The 27,523-nt window shown below is 36.6% G+C and overlaps 1 protein-coding gene across 4 annotated transcripts in view; it reads right to left on the bottom strand.

The window, feature by feature from the left end:
* Positions 1 to 7,510: 7,510 nt before the first annotated feature.
* LOC139693445 (vacuole membrane protein 1-like) overlaps positions 7,511 to 27,523 on the bottom strand; it is a 29,604-nt gene continuing 9,591 nt past the window's right edge. For all 4 annotated transcript variants that reach the window (XM_071591601.1, XM_071591600.1, XM_071591597.1 and 1 more), the window contains 5 exons: positions 26,300 to 26,490; positions 23,012 to 23,243; positions 19,572 to 19,652; positions 17,066 to 17,350; positions 7,511 to 8,935 (listed from right to left, as the gene is read on the bottom strand). In XM_071591601.1, coding sequence (XP_071447702.1) covers positions 8,789 to 8,935; positions 17,066 to 17,350; positions 19,572 to 19,652; positions 23,012 to 23,243; positions 26,300 to 26,490 — 936 coding nt within the window. In that variant the 3' untranslated portion in view covers positions 7,511 to 8,788. The remainder of the gene's footprint in view (positions 8,936 to 17,065; positions 17,351 to 19,571; positions 19,653 to 23,011; positions 23,244 to 26,299; positions 26,491 to 27,523) is intronic.

A 27,523-nucleotide genomic window follows, 5' to 3' on the forward strand; every position in this document is an offset into this window, starting at 1 on the left:
GGAGATGCGGACCGGGGTCTTATGTCGAAAAATCAGGGGAGATGGATGTGGTCCGCCTCTACAGGAGCGCTGAGAAGATCGTCGACACCTTGGCTGTCCTCAATGGAGAAGGACGATGGGGTATCTTGGATTTTTGACATCGGGAAACGTGTGTGTGTCGACCTCCGGGGCTGGTGACACTTCCTTTATTGTCAATTATAAAGGATTCGAGGGGTGAGTAGTTGGGGACGGGAAACAACCGCAATCAGATGCATCCTGCTCACCTGTCACCAGAGGTTCTCGGGGTGTTTGAAGCGCGTGATGCATGGATCAAGAACCGAGGGCGTCGATGACGTGGGCGGGGGAAGGGGGGTCCTGAAAGATGATCCCCCTTGTTTGACGGGGTCATGGAGACGTGGTCCGGAGGTCTTATGAGACTAGGCGAGGTGGTAGGGTATTCGAGACCAGGAGCTTGGGGTCGTCTGTCCTCTTCTTTTTCGGATCCCTTTCTTCTGTTAACGATTTTCGTTCCCGCTGATATTTGGAGAGGGATGCGGGAGACCGACAGTAGGTGCCGGGGCCGTCCCCTCGATTAGTAGCAGCGGGCCCTCTCCTCCAAAGCCACCTCGGGCTCGCCAATTTCCACGGTGGCGTTCGGGTTGGAGCCCATCGTCGTTGCCTCCGCATAGCTCTTCCCTCCCTGGTTCCGAAGGCAGGTCTTGCGCTCTTGGCCTTCTTGGTTGCAGCGGGAGCAAGAGCGGCGCTGACCCTCATGGATAATGATGTCCCGGTTGTCGCCGTTGTGGAGGTACGAGGGGATATTTCTCTCGACCGTCATCCGCACCTCCCTGTTGCCCTTAACCACCCGCGCCATCTTGTCACCCTCCCACCTATTCTCCCACGAGCGATGGATTTTACCAAAACGTTGGAGCTCGCTTATTGTCTTCTAACGGGGACTCCACGTAGAGATATTGAACCCTGACATTACAAGGGCTGCCGGAAGTCTTGTCAATAGTTATTGTCGGCCTCTGGTCGCTTAAAGATGGCAACGGTAGTTTCCGTGGAGTATTGCCTATAAAATCCTAATCATTGTTGCTTCAGTTGCCAACTTCAGGAATATCAAATGGCGATTGTATCCAAATGGATTTGAGGCCCAGCGACTCTAATGTGAAGAAGTGGACCTCCAACGGGATAGGGGGCTTCGCCTTCTCATCAACTAGCAAGGCGAGGGTGTTTAAGCGGGGCACAGCCATTAAAAATCAAATTCAGCACGCTTACGTGAAGAAGGAAAGGGCACTAAAAGAATGAGCACTCTGAAGGCAAAAAACACTCGTGTACGCTCCCTCCCCATTACAAGCACTCTGCCGTAGCAAACAAAAAGGAGAAAAATATCTACAACAGGAGATAAGGTCAGTCTTGAACCAGTAAACAAAACGAAAGCAAGGCCTCCCCAGCAAAAGAAAGTCGAGAGTCAAAAACTCACGCTTCTAGAAGAACTAGGCGGTCAACCTCCGCTCCAAAAAAAACACGATCCGAGAGAGACCGGCAGTGCCGCTCTCCAAATCCCAGCGGCCGATGCTTTGGTCGCCAGCATTCTGCAATGCACTGTTTTTTTTTTTAATATTGCTCTCTGCTAACATCCTAACACTTGGGGGTACATCAAAACTGAGCATGTGTCTCACATTTTGCTAATTTTCATCGCACAGTTTTTTATGGATGTCCATGCCATTCCTCATTGTCAACCTCCTTGTTACTCTACCACAGCCTGTATAAGCAACCAACCATCACTTGGGACATTTCTCCATCTCTGTAAGCATCCTTAACCAAGGTCATCGTCTCCAAACCTGATTTCAACACAAAATTGCACATCACATATCATTGCTCCATGGAAAGTGGCATCATGAATTTGTGACCCGACCCATGAACAGGGGGTTCAGTCTAGCAGCAATCCACAGACTGTAAGGGCCCACAGACAACTGATACAGGTCGTGTTGCTTTCCTAAGATCTCTCACCATTTTTCCCACCACAAATTATCGCACTCTAATCATCCCCTTCACCAGGAAAAATCATTTTACTTACTTCTGGGGGCAGACCCTGAATATATATTAAATATAAACAAAGTAGGGTGGTGAAAATTTTTAAGAAAGTATAACAGAAAGAACAGATGGAATATGAAATGGGCAAAATTGTGGTACATGATACATGGATAGTTCCTTTCAGCCACATATGTATATAAAATATTATTCAATATTCTAATTTTCGTTTTGTAGTAGTAGGTGAAGAGTTCTTTCTGCTTCTTGGAGTTACCACTATGGAGGCTGTTTTGTTGAAAACAGGTTCACCCTAATCCTGAAGGTGTCTTTATGTCAAAATAATTTTGTTTTGTGTTATTTCGTTCAACCTATCCAGTTCAATTTTTCTCCAGCTAGCAGGCGGTAATGTGTAGGGTCCCCTACTCACTTGACAAAAACTGGGCAGAAGGCTAATGGTAGTAGTAGGATTTTCCAGGAATGGGGGAAGGGTGAAGAGAATCTATCAGCATTAGACTACTCTTAACAGAATATGCCAAGAGCGTTATGTTTTCACTTCCCATCCAACAGACTGTGTATTCCTCTTGAAATACTCCCCTAGTAGCACCCCAAGTTGGGATTGTGATACAACTGTAAAATACTGGCACTATCAAGATTTTACTTCAGCATTGGATGTCAGTAAATTAGCTGTGGTTATATAGAAGAACTATGAAAAAAGGTTGACAGAGAGGAACACCAATGGCAAAACTTTAAATATGATGGGAGAAGAGAGGAAGATGCAAGTTGAAACCTTAGGTCCAAGCATTTGACTAATTTCACAGGAGAAATGAGTCACATGAATATCCTTATTAAGGTGAAGCTCTGAACCCAGGTCCATAAAATTTTTCTTCTGAGAAAACAGAATATCTTTCCTCCTTTTCTGTCTTCTTCAGAAGAAAGAAACATTTAATGTTTTTTTACACAAAATGTAATAATGATTATTTACTGTTCTGAGTCTTCATTTAACTTCTCTGAGCATGGGAAAGTTTCACTATGACTTAGCTTTCATTAGAGTATTAATAAAAGCAAATGGTAGCGCAATAAGAATCAATTAAGAACAATGAAAATAACAAATGGTACTCTTTTTTCAAATATATTTTAAACAAGACTACTTCTTGATATTTTTATTTCTGTAATGCTGATAAAATCGGTGGAGGAAATATTGAGAGATATTGGGAACACTTCTGGGCAACCTCAGGTTCACCCAAACAGGGTGATTTTTTGAGTATCAGATCTTCCCATGACCACAGATGACACAGGGAAAGGAACTGCCCCCCCTATCTTGGTGAGTGGATTGCACAAGATATTGGGATAGGCACTCGGTAAACTCTACCCTCACCAATCAAAGCAACCTTTGGGTTGATAACTGTGATTTTTTTAGTGGGGAAGTTAATGGTTGTAAAAGAAGACAGAATTTTGACTAAGTCAGAACTAGGAAGGAGAAGAATTGGCTTTTTTTACAGCAGGGAGATGGGAATTTTGAACAGGAAATCACATCTGACAAACATGAAGTCCACTTGAAATATAATACATTGTTTTGCTCATTTTCTACTTTTTTCTATTCTATTTTCAGTAATAAATTTAGACTAATTTTAAATCAATTTGTAGATGTTAGAAGGATCATATTTCCATACTGACTGACACGGTGAAAAGGTTTTTAGTTTTCTTAAAAATGAAACTATATTCATCCTGTTACTCATTCAAAACAAATAATTGAAGAATTTTACTATCTCTTCTAATAAGTTCAGAATAATTACCTTGAATTTTTTCACAGTCAGGTATGAACTAGGTAACCAAGGATTTTACTCTTTAAAAAAAGCCTTACACCTAAGTAGCTCATCAAACTATGTGAAAAAGAACTGAAGTGTTCTGAACTGAAGAATGGAAAATAAATACCTCATGCTACTAAAATAAAACCCAAAGATGAATGTAATTCTCTAAGCCAGTGCTTCTCAGAGTTTTTTAGCCTGCAGCTGGGCAAATCTGATGGAAATATGACAAGATTCCCTGATGTAGCAACATACATTTTAATTGGCTATGCAAAGTAATATACACGCATTTAATGTTTTCATCCAATGGATGTTCTCTAACCTTTACTTTCCTACATATTTTAGGCCATCACAAATAAACTGACCAATGACTGAAATTCCTATAAATCCCAACAGTCATGCTGACAACTATGCAAACAGGTATTATGTATACCAAACCTTTACTAATACATTCATTTGTTTTCTTCATTATGTATCTATTGGAATTATTATATTAGTAACTGAGAACAGCCTTTCAATACCATCCATATAATGATTTCAAACACATTAAGATCTATGGATTTACTTAAAACTATTTTTGTTTGGAGTCATACTTTGAGAGTTCATCCTTAGGGTTAATGAATAAAATAACATATGCCATTGTATTCAGACCAATTTATTTTTACGTGGAAAACTGAAGTTGTCATCCAATATCACTGCATACATTGATATTCATTTTTCTTATAAAATGCAGCTATTAGATATTCAAACACATGTACGTACGTGAGTTAACATTAAAATAATTCAAAAGATATTTAACACTGCTTTCATTTTTTATCCATTAAATAACTGTGAATTTCATTCCTCTCCGAAACTTCACCTTTCAACACATGCATGAGTTTTGTCTCTGTAATCGTTTTAGGTTTTAATTATAAATCTTCTCATGAATGCTACTATGTACTATTAAAGCCAATAATGACAATATAGAAAAGGAACTCTGCGTAAAAAAAAGTATCCTCCATTATACAATGGATAATACTAGTAATTAAGAAAAAGACCCATAACCACGCAACTGATGGAAGGCTTTGGGCAGATCTCCTAATTACCTGGGCTCTTAAACAATACAACTGATGTGGGCCAACAGGACAGCCATCGTCAAATCCTTTCCTATTAATACTGTCTTTCCGATTATTTCTGAGGTCAATAGTTGTGGAAGTAGGATAAAACAATCTACTTCAGTTTTCGACGTCCATTCATCACTAAGGACAACAGCTTCTTTCATACAATGGTCAAATGATTTACTGAATAGGCAGAATAATTCCACACCATTAAAAATGAATGGAGACAGTTCTTCCACTAAATTTTAATTCACCTTATTATAGTACATTAAGTTTGGTTTTGGACTGCATCAAAGTGAGACGGGGCATAACATTCCTAAACTATGATTTTATGCTATCTCTTACCCAAGGGCATCTCAGATCTATTTCTAATTGCTGATAAAACCTAATTTAAATGTGTTTGGCACATTCTGAACTTGTTTCAAGACCCCTGAAGGGCACCAACAGCCCAGTATGAAAAATACTACTAAATTCAAAATTGCAACATTCTCACTAATTACAACTGTAAAATTTCAAATATCCTATCGTTTCAGTTTGAAAGTTATGAAAACTACCAATGTAAAAGTGACTTTCTTTATAAGCCTCCTCTCACCAGATTTCTCTGCCTTTTTTAAAACTTTACCGGCTCTTACAGCCAATTTTATTTTTGTCCTTTGATTTATCAGTAGAGAATGAACCTTAAAAGTATCAACTGATTAAAAGAGAGAAAAGTTATCTCATTTTAATACTGGCTACTAGATCTGGGTTTATCAGTTATTAATACAGTGGATTTCTCCAATAGGCAGGAAATTTGAAGTAATAACTATAACACAACACTTCAAATTTAGGAAATGTTTTCTTAAATTTTATTGTTCAAGCCAAAAATATGGCCAACTCAAATTCTTCCCATACAAATTTTTATTCAAGTCATGACAATTGGTGATAGGTGTTCTCACCCCTTGACTTGATGCACTGTTTTTGAAATGGAAAACAAAATGAAAATTTTGATGACAAATGTCCCACAATCAAATGCTCATGGGACTAATGGAAGTTGGGAGAATCGATGAGAACAACAAGATATCACAAAAATTCTTCATGAAGACATCAAGATTCTAATTATGTTAAGCAATGGCTTAAGTGCCAACAAACAATCTGATGGCACTGAATTCACATGCAAAATGTTTTTACCTTATCACTTCCATTATCATGGGTGCCCAATTCCATCCATGGGGCCCCCGACCCCTTCTTAACAGCACTTGCATATGGTGAGGGTATAGTGCCCCTAGTGACTTCGAAAAATCAAATTCATAAGGTACCAATACACTTTGTTTATAATTAGATAGCTATGAAAGGCACACAATGACACCTATTCGTAATTCCTTATCAAACTTTGCTATCAAATATGTTGATATGCACTGGGGATATCACTGTGATAAGCATTGTTTAATTTTTCGTTCTCTATAACATGGTGCAATTTAGTTTGTCTGACTGAATGTTCACAACCAGGTACAAGACCCAGAATATTTAATTTGGTTATTGAGTCACCTTTTATACAATCAATTATGCACATCATTCAAAACACACTCAACAGAGTAATTCAATTTTCGGAATCAATTAACAATGAGCACTAAATTTTATTTAATTATTTTACCAGTGCAACCAGTCGCTAATATAAAGCGTCATATTTTACCCGCTAAGCTCACACTCACAATTTACAAATCAATAAGAGTAAAAAAGAGCTTAGGGTTTCTTACCATGGCTAATAAAATGATCGAGTCTTTATAGCTGATTACTTGACTCATCAATTGTATTTGAAACTTTCCTACATCCCTCTGCCTTGCCTACTTTCAGCCACATCTCATAGTTTACATGCCATAATTCAAACTTATTTTTCCACTCTCATATGCGGGGCACTGCAATTTCACTTAGCCTTCAAACTTTTATCCAATTGAATTTTCAATGCACAAAAATTGAAGGTGGGCTCAAAAAGTGTTTCCTGGCACCTACAAATTCTTCCTTAATTTTTATAAGTTTGGAGTTCTTTTTTGTTGGGGATGAAATTGGACAATTTTACACTGGTTACTTTTGCACCTTGAGGAAGATCCACAATTTTTTCTTCTTATAAAAAAATCATCTTGAAATTACCACAGTAGAGACTTCATTTTCACTCTTTAAGTTATTAACATATCACTTATCGTAAGATGTGTTTTGATAAGTAACTGCATTTTTCACATTCAGCAACCATTATTTAAAAAGAAAAAAAAACGATCATAAAATTTTTATATCCAAGTTAGCTAGCCAACCATGATGTTACTCTCATTAGCAATTGTTACTCATGAAAGTTCAGAAATGTTCAATATCAAATTATGCATTTCAGGATCTTCTGGATGCATAACCTGATGTTCAGCCACATAGCATTAATTATTATTTTCTTTTGGTTATCATTTCATTAACTCATGTGGCAATAGTCCAAAAGATGCAAGCCACCACAGAGTTTGAAGTCTTGACCAATTTAACCAACATAGTATGCTGTTGAAGCCAAAAGCCAATGCTATAACATACTTTATAGATCCAAGTAACACAGGTCAGGAAATTATGCAAATTACAAATAAGTCATTCACAATTATTCAAGATTTTATTACCCAATCATATCGAAATGTATTATGCAAACTGCTCGTCCACATTGGGCTGTTATAATTTTTTTTCATTTTTATGATCCATTCGTCCACATGCACTGCAGAGCAAATTATTTATTAAAGAAAATCTGATGATTTTCAGTTAGTTAAGGCTTTTTCTCCTCATGTGTAGCAGTTTTGAGTAAACAACTTCAGTCATTTATTTTCAAAGCTACTTAGCAGAGTAAGTTTTTTAAAAATATGGTAACAATACAAACTAATAGTTTGATCCGTCTTGGAGAGGATGGGAATAATTTTATACTTTCATATGAAGAAATGGGAGCATGAAGGTAAATCAACAATCCCATGCAAACAATCGCTCCAAAAAATGGGCATTATATCTGCCACAGCACATAACAAGACTCAAAGTTATTCCTTCACAAACCTACAAATGTAAAAACATGCTGCTTACCCGCACGCTCACAAAATATTTCTAAAAAGGCATACCATATATTTGTTTAACACAGCCACACGTATCACATGGGCAAAAAACTGATTGTAAATATACAACTAATAGGAAACAAAAATAACAAAACAAATTTTTAAAAATTTGTTTAAAACAATTAGATAATCATGATCAAACAATTTAAACAAGATTCAATGTCTATGATTATTTACAAATGGTGAAATCTTAAAACTACATGCTTCATGAAATAAAGATGACACAATCAAATTCATACTATTAGAGGAATAAATAACAATTATGGAGACAACAAGGAAAAGGCACCTCCATCGACAGTTATTTATGGCAGTATGATGAGTGCTATGATCCACTAGCTCTGCCAATCGGAACATAATCAGCTTCAGCGAATATTGAAGATGAGTAAAATATAGGTGGAGGTGAAATAAACCGGTCCAAACGTAAACTAGCACAAAGAAACAATATTTCAACTCAACAGTCATGGTATGTTCAATCAGCAATGGATGCATGCAATTAAATGACTCCCATTAAAAACTGTAGGCATATTCTGAGCAAAACAGTGACTTTTGGACTGGTTATGTTTCAGAGGTAAACCTGATTCTCATTCCACAGCCTGACTACATGAGCACTCCCACTGCTGTGATTCATGACAAACGATGGCAAGAAATACTTAATGAATTTGTCAGGCAAACCTTGTTGAAAATTGTCTTTGCCTATCTACAAAACACCTAAAATATTATATCTACCAGTTCTTCTTGGGTATCCCACTGCCTCATTATGTCTATGTTTAAGCATTCATTAATCTTTAACTTTCTTTTGTTCTCGATTTTTCTTATGAAGCCTTTTATGGTGACTCTGGGCTAACGAATTAATGATTGACACCACAAAATAGAGGATCATACAGATGACGAATTTCTCAAATATGTATGAAAGTAAATTCCCCTCCTGAAACGAAAAGAAGACCAAGTAAAAATATGTTCCGATTAAAATAATACACATGTACATTGATATCTAAATCTTAGAATATTTTTTATGGAATTCATAAATTGTAAGAAGCTGTTCCATATAATTTTAGATTATTCTTGATTTAATTAAAATATAATTAAGGAAATTTATTTTTACATCTATTTAAATATGAGTGAGATTCAGAAAATTTCCATACAATAGAAACAGCTTGCATGCATTGATTCAAGATGTAATTCTTTCATCAAGTTAAACACAATGTTTGAAGGATAATGAAAAGACAATAGCAGGAGACACTGTATTTGAGCACTGCAGTCATATACTTTTGGTGGCTTTCCAAAACATAATTTCCCGCAGATTAATTAAAATGATCACATAAAAATGATGAAAACCAGATATATGTCCTTTTACAGCTTCCTTTCAGGGCTGTACGTGGCAATGGATTTACCTAATAAATAATCCATGAAATTATAACTGTTGGTAATCAAAAATTAAAATGTAACATCACATTAAAACATTTTTTTGCAAAAAGAGTGACAGGGTTGCTACAGGCACAAATTTTTTTAAATCCCCCAATCTTCCCCTATATTCTGGATCCATTTTCAAGACTCCCTGGCTTAAACATGAATTTTCCTCCATTATGGATGACGTTTAAAAAATAGAAATGAGACGTTGTCATTGTTATAAGGAAATACTTTATTAGTAAAATTTTGTTACAGTTTTACAGTATAAAATAACACTTACATGATATTTTGGCATGATTGCCAGGCAGAAATCTTACAGAACTTTCTTAATCTTAAATATACCTCAATCTCATCAGACTTTCCATAAAACTATTTTGAATGCACGCGACAAACATATGAAACTTTGCTCCCGTATGCTGAATATCACCATCATTACAATAATAATTATAAAATGCAATATAAAAATAAAATCAGAAAATAAATACGGAAAAATAAAATCAATGGGTGAAAAATGTTATTCACTAGAACATGAAGTCTCATACTTTTCTTACTAAGTGGGTCCTTCACTAATTCCTTAGAAAAGCACGAGATAGCTCTGAAGTATCAGAAAAGGTAGGTGTTAAGAAGTGACTAGATTTCTGTTTCAGTTATACCCATGACTTGGTTTCATTTTCATTGTCAAAACCACAAAATTCCATTTTTTAGAAAAATGAAAAAAAGGAGTTTAGTGTGGTGATTAAACACTTCCACTTAAGGACCTAACACCAAAAGAGGTAAAAGCGGAGTTGGATGAAGTCCATGGCACTTCTTACAGTGTTTGCAACTGTTTACAAAGGGTGAATGAGTTTTAATGTGCTTGTACATCCATTAATGATGAACAATGTTAGGGCAGTCCAGTGGAAGTGAAGTGACTCCTTGGAATGATTGACAAAATCTACGATATCGTTTAAGTGATCAATGAATCGAAGTTCAGCAAATAGTTGAGCCCACAGGCATATCAAAAGGTAAAATGTTTCCAATTTTGTACAAAAATTGGGTGCAGAAAAATCTCAGCAACATATATGCCACGTTTGATTTCAGTGAAGAATAAATGAAATTGTGCAGCTGATTCAGACGGGTTTGGTGTCTTTCCATCAGAATCCTAATGAGTTTCTACGTCAATACTTAACTGTGAACAAAACATGGATACGCAACTACACTCCAGAAACAAAGGAACAGTCAAAACAGTCGGTTTCTAAAGGCAATCCAACTCTGAATAAGGCAAAGATGGTGAATTTGCCAACAAGGTGATAGCTATCGTATTTAGAATGCTCGTGGAATCAATTACATTGATTACTTGCAAAAAGGGCAAATTATAAATGGAGAATATTACGTATCATTATTGCACTGGTAGAGTGAAGAAATGAATTTAAAATGTCCATGTTTGGGAAGGAAAAAAAATTCTCTTCCATCAAAACAATACACAGGTGCACAAATGTGAAGTTTCGATGGCAAGAATTAGGGAATTAAAGTTCAAATTATTAAAACAGCTAACATATTCACCAGATTTGGCTCCCAGTGACTTTTTACATTCAAAGTTGAAAAAATGGCTCAGTGATAAAATAATATATGGTCATCGCCAACATATATAGCATAAGTCTATTTTGAGAACCTTCCAAAATCCAACTTTTTGGACAGCAAAAAAAAGTTGGAGAAATGCTGGAAAAAGTGTATCGAGCTACAAGGTTTAAAGTTGAAAAATAAAAAATTTACCAAAAATAATTTTTTTCCTATATTTTAGAAGGACTTATTGAACGACCAACTTAAAACAGCATTAATTCAATCCAAAAACCTGACAACAAGCTTACATCATCAACTGAGGATTGCTGAGTCCATCAAATTTTCCAAAACGATTCACTTTTTCTTGGTTGCAATATAATCAATATTCTTCATCAGACTACTCTTTTACACCGATTTTCTTCTTTCTGAGCTGCGAAAGGATCTAGAAATGCATGTCTGGATTACCTTGCTTTTATAATGATTTTCTTTTTCAATTAGATGTGGGCCCAAACTTCCAACAACTCTCACACAATCTGCTGGCTTAGGCCAATAAGAGGCCGGGAAGTGTTCCATGTTTACCTCTTTGATGATGGAAAAACCCCTTTGCATGAAAGCAGCAACCACAGTGATGATGTGGGTCCTCTTATTAAGTTAATAAGTACATCTGAAGGCTTTACTGATCACTAGACTTGACCAGAAAATGATCGATCCTTTCCTTCTCTTGACATTATGTAAAAAGCTGTTCAACACCTGTATCATCTCAAGTAGACCAATGATTTGCTTTACAAATATGCCCATCTATATCATCAGTTTCTATTTATCAAAGCATGAAGGGTCTTCTTAGGAAATTTATCACAGGAATTCAGTAACAACAAAAAAGTAAGGATCTCAAAAATTCTAACTTTTCACAGGTTGCAATACAAATAACACTTCTATAGGGATTTTAAATGAATAATTTGTAGAAGATCAAAGAATCATTGAAAATGAGAAGCACATTTCAATGTGATTAGCTGTAACAATTTTGTACTCATTAGTAAGGAAAATTTTGTATTTAACTTCTTTTACAATACAATGGCCCTCGGGGACATAATGGTTGACATCAATCATGGCAGTGGTCAAATTACCAGTGGCAATGATGTGAGCAAAAATATGTGTAACTGATTGGGTATCTATCTGAAATGGGGTTGAGAATGGCTGCACTAAAATCATCATGATAAAGAATTGAGAAAGTTTGATTCCCATTACCTTCTCATTTATACTTTCAAATAGAAGTATTATTCTTACCATTTAATTTAGAATCATATGCAAATGCCTTTTGGTTTGGAAATATTATTGCAGACCTGTACATAATGTAGCAATTAATGAACCACCTAACATCATAAGTACTACAGGAATCAAACAGATCCTAAATGCCCTTGCTGTGCCAATTAGCATATAAAATACATGATAACATGTTATAGAACTAACCCATAAATATACTACATACACTTGACCGGAAGATCACAGATACATACACCATTAAAGGGTCATGCACCCATGCTTTCCTCAGGCTTCAAATTTTCAAGCTAATTTAAAATTTGCTTCGAACAAAACCATGATACCTATAGAAGTTTTATTTATGGAAGGATTTTAGGCCTTCTATGAAAGCCACATCAAACAAACGTGATAAGAAATGATGTGAAGGTTAAGCAAAACTTTCATTAATTCCAAAATTAAGAACCACTTGTGATGGAACATTTTTTCAGCAAATCAAAGTACACAACAAATTATTTACTTTCTCTCTCTTACATAATGAAAAGGCCCAGGGAAAAACTTGATCCAGGGCAAATCAAATCAAAATATAGCTTTCCTGGCAAAAATTGCGCAATAATGCTACCTGAAACTGCTTTACCAAGAGCAAATACGTACATGATTGTTGACAGCTTATGGGATTCACATCATTTTAGCCCTTTCAGCAAATATTTACCCATACCGTGAAATTCTGAAATGGTCACCTTTTGGGTACTAGGAGTTTATATCTCTCTGTATCAAGTGCTTCCAATGAGCTTCTTTGCTTATGCCAAGAGATGCATGCCCCGGACCGGTAAGACTGTTCATATTTGCCAAGAGGCGATCATCCTGCTGATGTTGCATAGCTGTGGACTCTTATTAAGTCATTACAAAAGATATATGCAATGACAAAAGCAATAGGGGAAGGAAGTAGCTTCTAGCATGGCTTGGTTGAATTTTTTTACCGTGAAAGGAAAGTAACATGTATCATATATAATGTTGATTATTGCACAATCCTAGGCATACAATAAACAATGTATGTGGGATGAATGTATTTTTCCTTTCACAATGTTACTGAAGCAGAAAGTTAAGTAATTATAGTAGTACTAGTTTCTGAGCAGAGAGGCAATCCATGGCTAAGGTCACTTGCAAGAAAGAATTATGTCAATCATTTTGCCAGGAGTTGTGGGCAACCAAATCTACACTGTGATATAAGGAATGATGTGTCATACAGCCAGGAAATCAGGCGCAGTTAAATCAAGTGTGATACTACAATTATGCAACAATACTACCACCTGATCAGCAAAGCTCAATGTGATAAGGTGCAGTGGTGCGCCCATAGTCGTTTAGCTGTCCATCCTAGACATGCACTACACATATGAAATATAATTGATTGAATTCATAAAACTTCAGCAATTAAACTCATCAGTACTTACAATTGTTGGCCCAATATATGGATGCATACTGATGATAATATTTGTGGCATTAACTGTGGGAAAATACTTCCTGCACTAAGTAATACTAAGAGCTCTTTGTGCCATGCTGCTGAGCTTCTACGGTTTTAAAATACTCTCTCCGTCTTTTCTTCTGGAATGTTCCCTTTGTCACAGACCATGATGCACGACAGCAGGTGAAGAGGCAACAGGGAAATACGTTTAAAGACTTAAGTTAAAAGATTGACAAAGTGAAAAAGACAAAGGAGTAAATTCTACATTTACTTATACATTAGTAAAACTTTTTATACGGTCATCTTCTAAAACAATGTGGGCATTATACAAGTTTCTCTCTGAGCGGAACTAACACTATCTACAGGGTGCGGCAGTATCACTCCCTTTGTTCAATTAAATTTGCTTAGGAAAAAATGAAGTTATGTTGCTGCACCCTGAACTGAATTCTGGTCAATGTTTCCGTACATAGAGGTAGTGAAATTTTATTTTATTTATTCAGTATTAGTCCGAAAACAGCACATTTTGGCCTTTACATCGAACTTTTAACAATGATAACAATGGTCACATTTACAAACACCCAAGCCCTAGATGGAGGGAAACTCACCCAGGCGGGAATCAAACCCGTGACCCTTGGAATGGCAGACGAGGACGTTACCCCGCCGCCACCGGGGTCGGCAAGTATAGAGGAAGTGAAATCCAAGTAGGAGGGTAATTAGAAAAGTTCTAGGAATGGAATAGAAATAAACAATTTATCTCAGTGAAACTTTTTTTTTCTCAACGTAATCTTCCTGTACACTAATGAACTTGGGTCCAGCAATGTTCCAGTGTCTTCATCTCATCTCGAACATTAAATTCCTTCAGGCCTGCAAAATACCGGTCTACTTCGGCTATCAGCTCTTTGTTTGAACAGAATCTACGTTCACCGAGGAAAATTTTGAGCTTGGGGAAGGGATGGAAATCTGATTGAGCCGGCAAATAAGGCAGGTGTGGCAGCAATTTGTGCCTTAGTTCATGTATTTTTGCCATGGCAACAATACTTATGCGTGGGCATGCATTGTCTTGATGAAAGATGACTTTCTTCCTCCCCAAACCTGGCCTTTTTTTGTGTATCTTTTTCTGTATTCGGTCCAGGAGGTTACCGTAGTTTTGTCCAGTAATTGTTTGATCAGTGGGAAGATAATCAATCAGTAGAATCACTCTCACATCTCAGAAAACTGAAGCCATCACCTTTCCGGCCACCATATAGCCTTTGCTTCCTTTGGTGGTGGTGAATCAACATGTTTCCACTGCTTTGACTGCTGTTTTGTCTCTGGGATAGAGTGGTGGACTCAAGTATCATCTGAGGTCACAAACCATCTCAGAAAATCTTGTTGGTTGCTCTTAAAACAGGTCAAATATTGTTTGGAAATTTACATTCTGATGCATTTGTTATTCTGCGTCAAGAATTGCAGCACCCATTTTAAAGGGAATTTTCTCATATCCAATTCCACAGTTAAAATGTGATATTCCCACTTAGATGACATCCCTACAGCTTCAGCGATCTCTCGCACTTTCAGTTGGCGATCATCTATGACCATTTTATGCACTTTAGCAATAATTTCTCGGGTAAAGGCACATTTTGGCTGACCACTACACGGATCATCATCTAAGCTGACCCGACCAAACTTAAACTTGTGGGTCCAATTGGCAACAGTTGAAAGTGAAGGAGCAGAGTCCCCCAGAGTATTCTGAAAATCGGCATGAATTTCCTTTCCCTTCATACCTTTCTTTACAAAGTATTTAATCACTGCTCAAATCTCAATTTTTGCCATTTTCACAAATCACAATACGGGAACAACAACAACAGAGAGGTGTCCATGCCACAGATCTATTCCCAGAGCACAGATGTGTTACGTGTTTACTCATAAAGGATAACCTATTACTATGTGGTAAATTCGTTGCCCTAGTGCTGACATTTTGTGGAGATTATAGGAACCTTTCTAACTATCTTCGTAATTAATACTTAAAATTCAGAAATTGTGACATGAGCAACAGTTGTGCATTAATTATGATATTAACTACCAATCAAATACTAACCCCCTCATGACATCGTTTCAAGTTTTTGGTATTAAAAATATTTAGTTATTACACAGTCAAAAAAAATTAGGTCCATTTGAATGTAGATCCTTCCAAATACTGAACAACTGTTGGAGTTGATTATACAAATATGGAAAATTAAATGGCTAAATACTAAAACACATTATTACTATAGACATTCTACCATCTAAGGCAAGTTTTGGATGAACACACTAGAAAACCATACGGCCATATATTTCTTTGCCTCACCTTATAAAACAGATCCTGCATCACACATGACCATATACCCTTCTTCAATCCTGCATACTTCCTTCCTACCTTCATTCTGTCTATATAACATACCTATCCTATTTCTTCCCCTTTCTCATTTGCCTAATGTTCTCCCCTATATTGCAGTTTTCAATATCCTATTGCCTGTCAAAGTGCTCTGCATCCATCTTTCCTGTCTCTTTTGGATCTCTTCCAATAATCTCTAAAACTTTAGGTTTCCTTTCTGTCCATTTCATCTTTCCCATTTTGTCTCACAAATGGCTAAGCATTCTTCCCTGATTACAGAGTGTAAACTGTCAGTAAAGGAGCATCCTAAAGTGCCTTAAAGGTTGGTAACTAGTAGTAGCAAAAAGAGCCCTGAAATTACCTCCGACATACATTAGTCTAACACAAATTAGCACAAATCATATTCACTTGCAAATAATGTTTCTGCAACTAGGGTACTGAGTACTTACCTTTAATGGTAGTTTTAACCAGGGATGGTGAGTATCACCTTGTGAAAGGCTGCTCATGAATGTGCACATTGTAGATAATCTTGGTAATTCTCCTCATTCAAAAAGCTTCAGCACGCTAAATGTTTCACGCAAAGAGGGATATAGGATGCGTCCGATGTAGGAGATCTGCTTTGATTTCAGACCACCTTGGCTTCGATAGATAGTCGCACATAACATATTCCATTGGAGAAAGTATAACCACCTGGCACATGGCAAAGCCTTCCCAGGGGAAAAGCAGATACCACAGTTTCACACCGGTGTAACTGGCATGCAACTATTTTTCAAGTAACTTGTCACTTGAAGAATTTTACCCCTTTGCCACAAGCAAGTCATTAATATCACTGAATTATATCCCATATTTCCAAATCAAATTTCCCAGTACTGTGTCACTGTAGCAACCCTTAGCAATATATCATTTAACTGTTCAATTTACATTACAATTCTACTAAAAACCAAAGCCACATGCTTGCAATACCCATTTGTGTCAACACAAAACTCTTTTTCTATGAGAAGACTGGAGTATAAATAAGTTTGAGAGAAAAGGTATATTACCGTAGCTGTATCAGCAGTTACTCGATTACGATGAAGCTTGGTCTTCTGCTTTGCCAGAAATTCCTTAAATGGTTCTTGTAGTTTTTTACCAATATAAGGGATACATTCCAGCAAGGCTACTGCACGCTCCACAAGCACTTCATTGAATGCAATAATTACAAACATCTTTTGGATGTGCATTTTCACAACAGCTTTACCTATTAACGTAGCACCAAAGAATGTCCAAAATGGCACAAGGAAATGACCACAAGTGATACCAGCCAAGTCAAATAGAGGATTTGGAATCTGAAAAGGATTTTTAAAGGTGTATTTTTAAAAAATTTGCATAAAATCCATTAGAAGTTACCAATCCATTACAAGTCATTGGCTAACATGTCCAATGTAGTCACAAAAGAAGATGCTTTAAAACTGTTAAGTGAGCAGTATCAATGGAACATATCAATTTATTCTTATTTTTTCAATAGCATAATGTGTACGTTAAATGAAAGAAAATGCGACAGTTACAGTAGCCTCTGGTTGAATAATTTAAAAATTTCAAATTGATTCCATGACACATACATCAATCTGAAAGGTTTTTAGTAACTTTAATTATTTGCCACAACTACCTGGGGTTAAAGATATGATTTTAATGGCTATAAGCTACACTTATAAGGCAAAAGACGCATGGTGGAAGACGCAGTGCGAGGATATGGAAAGTCTCCAGAGGAAGGGTGAAATCGGTGCGCTGTACAGCAAAGTTAAATCGTTATCGGGAAGTAAGAAAGGAAGAGCTATGCTAATAGTTAGAGATAAGGCGGGTAAGGTAATAGTTGACGCAGGAAAGATCCAAGAGAGATGGAAGGAGTATATAGAAGAACTGTATAGTAAAGAACTGAGACCAACACAGTTAGACATTGAAAAAGAAAATGACGTAGAGGAAGACAGCTTAGGTCCAGGCATACTAGACAATGAGATAGAAAGGGCATTAAGGGAGATGAAACTAAATAAGGCCGTGGGGTAGATAACATTCCCGTGGAACTTTTAAAATGCTTAGGAAAATGTGGGAGGAAGAGGCTATATGGGCTGATCCGTAGCATTTATGAGGAGGGAATCTGGCCGGAAGACTTTGTGAGAGCAGTTTTAGTTCCGATTCCGAAAAAGGTAAAGGCCACGTCATGTGAGGACTATAGGACAATTAGTTTGATATCCCACGCAGCTAAAGTTGTTCTCAGGATCATAAACAAACGGATAGAGAGTAGGGCAAATGATTACTTAGGGGATGATCAGTTTGGGTTTAGGAAGGGGAGAGGTACGCGTGATGCCATTGCAGTAATGAGATTATTAATCGAGAGGAATATAGAACACAACCAGGAGGTATTTGCCTGTTTCGTAGATTTCGAAAAAGCGTTTGACAGAGTGAATTGGGAAAAACTAATGAGTATATTGCAGAAAATAGGAATAGATTGGAGGGAAAGGAGGCTAATCCGCAACCTGTACATGTCTCAGACTGCTCAGGTGCGGGTGGGAAACGGGGAGTCAGGATGGGCAGTGTTAGGAAGGGGTGTAAGGCAGGGTTGCCCATTATCACCGTTGCTGTTCAACCTGTATGCAGAGGAAATGATCAAAGAGGCATGGGAAGAACTAGAGGTAGGAATGAAAGTGGGCGGGGAATTCGTAAAATCAGTTAGGTTTGCTGATGACCAAGCTTTAGTTTGTCAGTCAGCCAAGGGGCTGCAAGCATTGCTGAGTGAATTGGAAATTCAGTGCGACAGGTATGGGATGAGAATCAACATTAATAAAACAAAGGTTATGCGATTTTCTAGAAAGAAAAAGGGCAAGCTTAACATTAAAATAGGAGGGCAAAAACTAGAGCAGGTAGAACAGTTTACGTATCTCGGTAGTGTTTTGGACCAACACGGTCAAAGTAGTAGGGACGTAAGGAGAAGAATTGCGCTAGGCAAAGAGGCTTTCACGAGGAGGAGGGAGTTGATGACGGGGACTTTGAGTAAGGATGTTAAGAAAAGACTCGTAAAAACTTTGATATGGAGCGTAGCTATGTACGGCGCGGAAACGTGGTCATTGAAGCAGGAGGATAGACGTAGACTGGAGGCCTTTGAAATGTGGGTGTGGAGAAGAATGGAGAAGGTGAAATGGACAGAGAAGAAAACAAATGAGGAAGTACTTGGTATGGTGGGCGAAGAGAGGGGTTTGTTGGGAGCAATCCTATGGAGGCAGGAAAAGTGGATGAAGGGGGTGTTGACCGGCAGTGGGATGTTGAAGACTGTGATAGAGGGTAGAATGTTGGGCAAAAGAGGAAAGGGAAGGAACAGGATAGGGATGTTGGACGGGATGAAGGGCGGAAGAAAGTACTCAGAGATGAAGAGGGACCTGGTCTAGAGTAGAATTTAGGGTTGTGTTTTGTTAGTAGTCACAAAATATTTGTTTGGTAGTTGTGTCCATCGAAAAACCTACCTTAACCGGTAGATTACCTTAAAAAAAAAAGCTACACTTATATTAAAAAACTCACCGACGCACAAGCAAGAATCCCGAAGAACCCAACTTTTTCCACGAGTCTCTCAACTCCAAGTTTGGCACGATCAATGAAAGTCTATAAAGATAAAGAGCATAAAAATGCAACACTTTTAATAAATTCAGAAAGACGCAGAAGTATTTCAGGCATGTTTGGAATATTAACCATTTCTTAAAAATAACAAAAAAAAAGAAGTTTGAAATTAAACTTGACAAGCCCAACTGGGCTATATTTAAAAACGTACTCAATAAAATCAAAATCAACCAGACTAACTCCATACAGAAATTCCTGTGAAAGCAAAAACTTATATAAGCATAATAAATCTGAATAAAGAAATTAACAAAATATATTTATTGCACTTCCAATTGAAATTCTAACTACATTTTCTTATATGTGTCATGCTTGTACAAATGAATGCAATTTTAGGATCTACTACGGTCCCAGTTTGCATTTAGTTCTTATGCATACAAAAAAACCATAGGAAATCTTATTATTTAAAAAGTTAAACGTAATGGGCCAATTTTAAATTTATGAGGAGATACCCGATTCAGGAATCAATGCGACAATCAATTCTATAAGGAGTACAGTCAAACCTCATATTTTCATTATCATAATTTATGTTTTCCCGCAATTTACAGCATTTTTATCATGTGCCATACGATGTCCTATTTTAAAAATGTATGTGGAGCCCTATTTTATGAAATTTCATTTTCAGTTTTTACCCCACTTTGCATCACTATGTACTGTATTATAAATGATTTCACATACTAAAACAGTTACTCATGTACATCAGCCTTCATCGAAATAACTCTTTTGACTTCGTTTTGTATATAGAATACACCAAAAAAGATGATTGAGAGTAGTAATTTGAATGGTTATAGTGAAGAGTTTGAATGAGCTGGGGTAGTACAAGTGCAACTAATGATGGAAATTTGAAGTAAACAAATTGTAATCTCAGTTGGCCAGGAAAACATTCGTGGCACAAAATGAATACATTCTACGACTGGGAGTTAGCAACATAATTTGTGCATTTTAAGAACACCAGAGGGAGACTATTCCTATCGCACATAAGTTGAAAATATGACGAATAAAAATGACTTTGACCCAAATAAGGCAAAGTATGACAAACACAGGAACTAGTGATGGAAAACTGGGATTATTTACACAACCTTCACTCAACAGATATAACAATGATGGGCTCTTGAATGTCCCTTTCTGCAAGTAAAATCTCTTGTTGTGCATAGTTAACCTTAAGTGACCAAAGCTACACACCACCTTGCATGGTGACTTGATGGCTGGAGATACCGTCAGTATGCAGTTGGACATATAAACCTCCTTTTAAATATCACTTCAATAATGCAACTAAAGTGGAAGCAGATCAAAATTGTGGGAATATATATTCAGGGCAGAAAAATACTATTGAAATACAATAAAATTGGTGACAATGAATTTGAATCACATAACAAATTAACGACCAGGTTATAAAATTAACAGTTCAAAATGATAAAACAAACCTTTTTATGAAACTATTAACCCAAAGGGAAAAGCAACCCAATTCCAGGATGAGAAACAATTCACAGATAGAGAGTACTGAAGGATATGGTACCTGAAGCCAGGACACTAATTCTTGGCTAATACTACAGTCTAAAAATTCATCGGTGGTAAAAAAACTTCACTATTAAGCTTCTTTCGCTTAATTTTCGAATAAAAACAATGCCTAAATGGATGATTTTCTCAAAATTGGGGTCTCATGATTTTTAGTTCTCTTATAGTACATGACCTTTTGTATTGGTCCACTGATCCATACTGGGTCCCATCCTTTTTTTAATTATGACCAAAAGGAAGGGATTTATAGAAATACATTGGCAGCAGTGATGTAGTGAAGGGAAAAGGGTTGAGGGAGAAGGAGAAAGCAAGCCAATGTTTATGTAGTCCTAAAAAAACACAATCTTGTCAACTATACAATGCTTGTTTGGGAGCATTTTTTTCCTGATGTGACTGCATCACAGCAGGCTCGCACCATGAGGGCTTGGTGGGTGGGGGTCTGATCTTCAACACATGCCAAATGCCAAGTGCATGTGAGTGTTTGCTAAGGCTAGATTGTGTTTTACTGGACCCCTGTAGAGTGACTTGATGTAAGTGCAAAATGCAGTGCACAATTGAACAGGGGTACACCATTAAATTGTGCATTGAACTGGGGAAATAATGAACGGAGAAATTGGGCATGATTTGCCCCAAGTGTTCAAGAATTAAAGCATATCACAAACTGCAGTATTTAAGGGGCACAAGCTCTTCAATGATGGCCGTGAGAGTGCGGAAGATGAGCCCTTCACTGGACGGCCATTGACATCTTGAGCCAACAACAACGTGTGAGTGAAGTGCTGTATTCAGACCGTTGGTGAAGTGCGCGCATGATCACAGATCTTATTGGCATTAATAAGATCACTGTGCACACCATTACCACTGAAAATTTGGCAATGCAAAAGAGCCACAAGAGTCTTGATGGACGACCAAAAGCAGAGTCGAGTGTAATGCATTGACGAAGACCCCCATCCCCCTTACAGTCCCAACTTGGCAACAGCAGACTAATTCCTATTCCCAAAAGTTAAATCCTCCCTCAAAGGACACAACCATTGGACCCAAAGTTCCACCAAAGAAGCTTGCATTTGTACCCTAAAGGACCCTCCAGGAAAGGGAGCCTTCAAGCTACAGAAAAGCCACTGGCAGAAGTATGTTGATGCTCAAGGGATGTAATTTGAAGAATTTTGAGGCAATGTAGCAACATATGAAATAAATCTATTTTTCCGATACTTTTTATACAAACCTTGTAAACTAGAACTTCATTTTGTAAAAGAATTTCTTGCTGATGCCTCGGAGTCATTTATTGTACTAAAAATACCTTTTTAATGAATGGTTTCATAAAATTTAAATAGGTTAAGGATGGTAACCAATGTTTAAATAAAAAATGTTAACTATCTAGATAACATACTAACATAGTCAATTGGTTGACTGTCTGAATAGGCCAAGAAAACCACCCCCAAATTAACATCGTAAGTCAGTGATTCTCAGCAATAAGCACCCAGTCAGACATTGAAGGTTTGGGAGGTGGGGGGACAGCAACTGCTCCCTCTTTCATCTCTGCATGTATGCCAATGGTTGGCCGACACAGTGATGATGAAAGAGGAAATTGAAGAGTTACTGATGTGTACTCCTAGGGATGTTTGTACTCTTTCCCCCAAGTGTCTCTGAGATAATAGAATATACCACTTTCACAATTGCACAATTCCTTCTCTTCACCAAAGATACAGGCAGCTAAATTGATTGGAATATTTGGATAAAAATAGAAATAATTTCATTTCTTCAAGTTTTTCCCCGGCAAAGTTCAATGTTTCTGAGTAAACTACATAAGCAAATAAAAGAATAATTGTTTCATTTACCATTTGAGAAGGAGTACGTTTCTTCCTCTGCAATTCTTCAAATTCTCTGAGATCATCTTCATCATCGGGGTCATAGCCAGAGCGTCGAGCAGCCCGTGCCATGAAATAAGGTGGAAGCTCCCCCAAGGCAGTCCCAGCTCCCCAAAGGCATGCCTCCAAACGAACTTTGCTCATGATGGCCAAAATGTTGATCTCCTCATTTGGAAACCCATTATCTTCGGGGCATATAATTCTTCATGAAAGAAAAAAATTTAACCATAAACAAATATGCATTTTAATGACTCGTCAAAGCTTGAGAGTACACATTTGGAAATTAAATAGCAATAGCAATGCTTTGACTAGGGTACAACTTTTTACTTCCTATTTATTATAAGGCATTATAAAATCTTTTTTGAATGTAATCTCTAGTATTAGTTTCACTGAAATATGCCTAACACTAAATAGATATGAAAAGCTACTATTCATGGACTATTTTATAGCTGCTAACAGCTGCTGCTGATTTTCATATGGTCGAGTCCATATCTGTGATATAAAAGCTATAAAACTGAAAAATTTTTTAAGGGCAATTTAAATTTATAAATAGGTAATCGCAATTTATCATAGATTCCTAGCAATTTATCATCACTGCTGCTAAATCATTTCTGCAGTTATTTTCACTGGGGTTATCACTTTCCTCAAACAAAATGCCAATTTCACTTCCATGAAGAACATTGCTAACTTCGCATATTTTAAAAAGACATTAAAATAATCTCAATTGTAACTTTCTGCCAGGACTTGTTTAACCGCAAACACTAGAAATCAAAGGCCATTTCATCCTTCCCATCTGTATGACATCATGAGTTGGTGCCTTATAATCTTTCTTTTGTATTCAAGTGGCAGTTTCAGCAGAAGCTTGGACCATTTAGGAACACATGGACGTAATTTTTTTGCTCATATCTACATTTACTAAATCCACCTTCTTCTCCCTATATTCTTGCATCATCTTTTTAGTCGGAGGTGGGGCAAAATACCTTTCAGGTGAGATACAGATCAGAAGAGATACCATGTATCTATTAGCAGAGAGGCAACATCCCTGTTAGCCCAACACATTTAAGTTTAACAGCAGCACCAGCATCATGTGAGATGAATCTAAATGTGCTACATTGAATAAATTTAGTAGACTATGGAAACAATAGCAGCAAAGATAATGTAGAAGTAAAAGGCATACATATTCAAAAGCCTATCTACAAGAAAAATTAAGATCAAAATAGTTTGACAATACATACATTTAGTAGTTTACAAGATTTTTTATGGAATATTAATAGCATTAGTATCTATGTGATATATACAATGAGATGGTCCCATATGCAGGGCTTGGCAAACTATCCATGAACTGGGTTTTGCTAACAGATGGGTTTCAAATTAAGCCCACTAGAGTCAGACTCTAAAACCTCGACTTTCAGGTATAATGATAGTTTTACAGTCTAACTAAGATAATTACAGGTACAATACTCAGCTCACACATGAGAATTGAGAGAGAGTTTGGCTGGTGGCAAAAATAATTTGGCAACCCCTCCCTTAAAGAATTACTATTATCCAAGTCTACGAAGTAACCTCAAAAGTAAACTTTTACTGTATTTATTAAAAAAAAGACTGATCAATAAAAAATTAAACAAAAACTAAGAAAAAACTCATAGTTTATATCATGCAAATGTCACAAATTAGCACACAGATAAGGAACCTAGCTAGGGATACTAATGCAGTGTTAGTGGTCAAGGAGGTCAGCACTAGTACCTAATGACATTATATCCTGCATCTAGGTACAATCCTAATCTTTCATGGTGGTGAGTACGCATTTCAAATTAACAGCCTTAGAACTACTATATATTCAAACTTAAGGCACCAGTTTAAGATAATAACTTAGTCATGTTGGATTTAATTATGCTAACATATTGGATGGTGATAAAATTAATTTTTAATAACTCTTTACAAATAATTCTTTTAAAAAAAATTCCATAAATTTTCAAGTAAATCTGCATTTTGATTCCTTCAAAAATAAACTTAGAATAACAGGAATATTTTCATCCATTAATTACATAAATATTAAAAATAATATATCCCAGGTTCAAAGAAACTGAGACAGGCTGTGGCAGTAACTTTTAATTAAGTCATTAAATAATGCAGATTACAATGTAACAATTTCAAAGAGTAAAAATCATTTTCCTTGACAGGGCAGTTACTGTTATGGCATCTCCAGAAGTTTCTTTGAATTTCTTCCAGGTAAACACCCAAGTGGTTAATGTTTGGTTTTAGCCTGATGAACTGTGGTGCAATGAGCATGACTACAAATACCTGTGACAATGCATGCACGGTCACAGGTCTGGTAATTTATCATAATATCTTGTTTCTTTGAAGTCCCTAAAATTTCAGAGTGTGAGAGGACAACTCAGTAGCTTAACTGGCTAAAGCATACAGCTGGACATTGAGGGATCCAGGTCAAAGCAAATGATTTTTTACACTTTGAAATTGTTGCATTGTGATATCCCACTTTCATTAAAACCTCAACATTCCTACTATATTTTTAGCTAGTGAAAATTTTTTCTTGCATTACAAATTAAGACTAACTTCATGCTAGCCAATGTACTTGTAACCAGTTTTAAAGAGAGATTCAATGCTATGATAAGCTCTTTGTTTACCATAACATTGAATTTGTCAGCTATCATAAGTCAAATGATTACAGGTCTTAACATGCAATTTTGATGGTGAAAGTTCAGGAGTGAGAGGGAGTATTTTGTTCTCACAGGGTTTCAATGAAGCAGTTCCATTATAGAAAGCATTTGCTGGAAATGTGATTACATATACATTACTATGAAGGTATGAGGGAGTAGGCAATCTGTGGCAACTAATACTTATCCTCATAATATTGCACAAAAGGGATATAGCATATTCTGATAATTATGTATCAAATTTATGATGTTCCAGATTGATATGCATATCTTTGTTGAGAATTTAGCTCTCAACAGAAATCTTGTATTGATCAGTAATTAGTCTAAAATTAATACCGTTTGAATTCAAATTAAAATTAAACATTTGAGTCCCAAATACAATTCTATTGCTTTAGTTTCCAAATACCCTTGTTGAATGCATTCATTTTTAACTCCTGGAAAGAAAATAGATTGTAATTTCTAGGAGCTCATTCTTTGGATAGTCACAAGGGTAAGATAACAGCAGTGAAAAGTTTTATCATTATATGATGGAAATTCTTTAAAAAAAGTGAAACATTTAAAGGAGAAGTGAATGCAAGCTCACTCATCAGGGTAAGGAGGCTCGGGAAAGCGAAGGCTGCCACACTCGTAGGCAGCAAGCGTAACAGAAGCAATATGAGGACCCAGGTATAGGAGGAAGGTGTGCAGGCCTGTTCCTAGGCCAACAGATGACAACACCCCAAGGCCCACCCAGTAAAGGCACCACAAAGATTTCCTCTGAACTATGTCAAGGTACTGCAACAAAACAGCAGGTTAGACAAGTTATTTGCACACTATTTTTGCTCTGCTATCATAAAAATAGAAGAAAAAATTCTACTTTCCAAGAAAACAACTATCATTTTTAGGCTATAAATAAAAATCAATGAGTAAAATTAAGATTTTAAAAGAATTTTTAAATATTCATTAAAAAATGGATTTTTTAACACATCCAGATGAAAAACTTGTTTTATAAAAAAAGGCAAGAAACTTATGAAACACTTCAATTTTTATTTGTCATTTTCACACATCAAATGTCCAGATTGCTGAGCTACCCAGTTCTCATGCTTTGATGCCATTCAAATGAATAATAACACTGCATGATGAGATGAGAGATTAATTTTCTTTCATTCATTGAAGGTCACCAATAGTTGCAGGGCCAATGTCATTCATGAGGGATAACTTGCCCACCTGTCACTTCAATGGCCATCAGTTCATGTCACACCTCAGGTGTTTCTGAAAGCTATACGTCAATTTACAAGAACCATGACACAAATTATAAATTGAATTGAGGCATGTTTATTGAATAGCATACTATGATCTTTTTACATCACTTCATAGAAATCCTAAATTAAAATATTACCTTTATATGAAAAGAAAAACATCATAGCAGTAATAATAATATATCCAAAACTAATGCCAGAATGATCACAATTTACAGCAAGTTTAGCAATCAGATAGGTTAATATGATTTCAATTTTCAAAATGACATCACCTCTGGAGTTAATACATCATACGTTCTACATTTCTTTCTCTCAATTGGCTTTTAAAGTGGAAAGAGCCATAATTTTTTTCAATCAAATTCTAAATTGTTCACTTTCCTCCAGTACAGCCCCCTCCCCCCTCAGTATCTAGGATCCAAATACACCTAATGCAGCTTGTCATCAAGCCAACCCAGTACAATTTCTGTATTACATATCCCTGATGTGGTAATCACATCCATTACCAAGGAGTTAGCCGGAGGACAAACTCATGTTGGACTCAAACAACTGACTTAAGGGCTATTGCTTTA

Source organism: Hetaerina americana, unplaced genomic scaffold, assembly GCF_022747635.1.
Source record: "Hetaerina americana unplaced genomic scaffold, ioHetAmer1.1.p SCAF_5, whole genome shotgun sequence".
Lineage (NCBI taxonomy): Eukaryota > Metazoa > Arthropoda > Insecta > Odonata > Calopterygidae > Hetaerina > Hetaerina americana.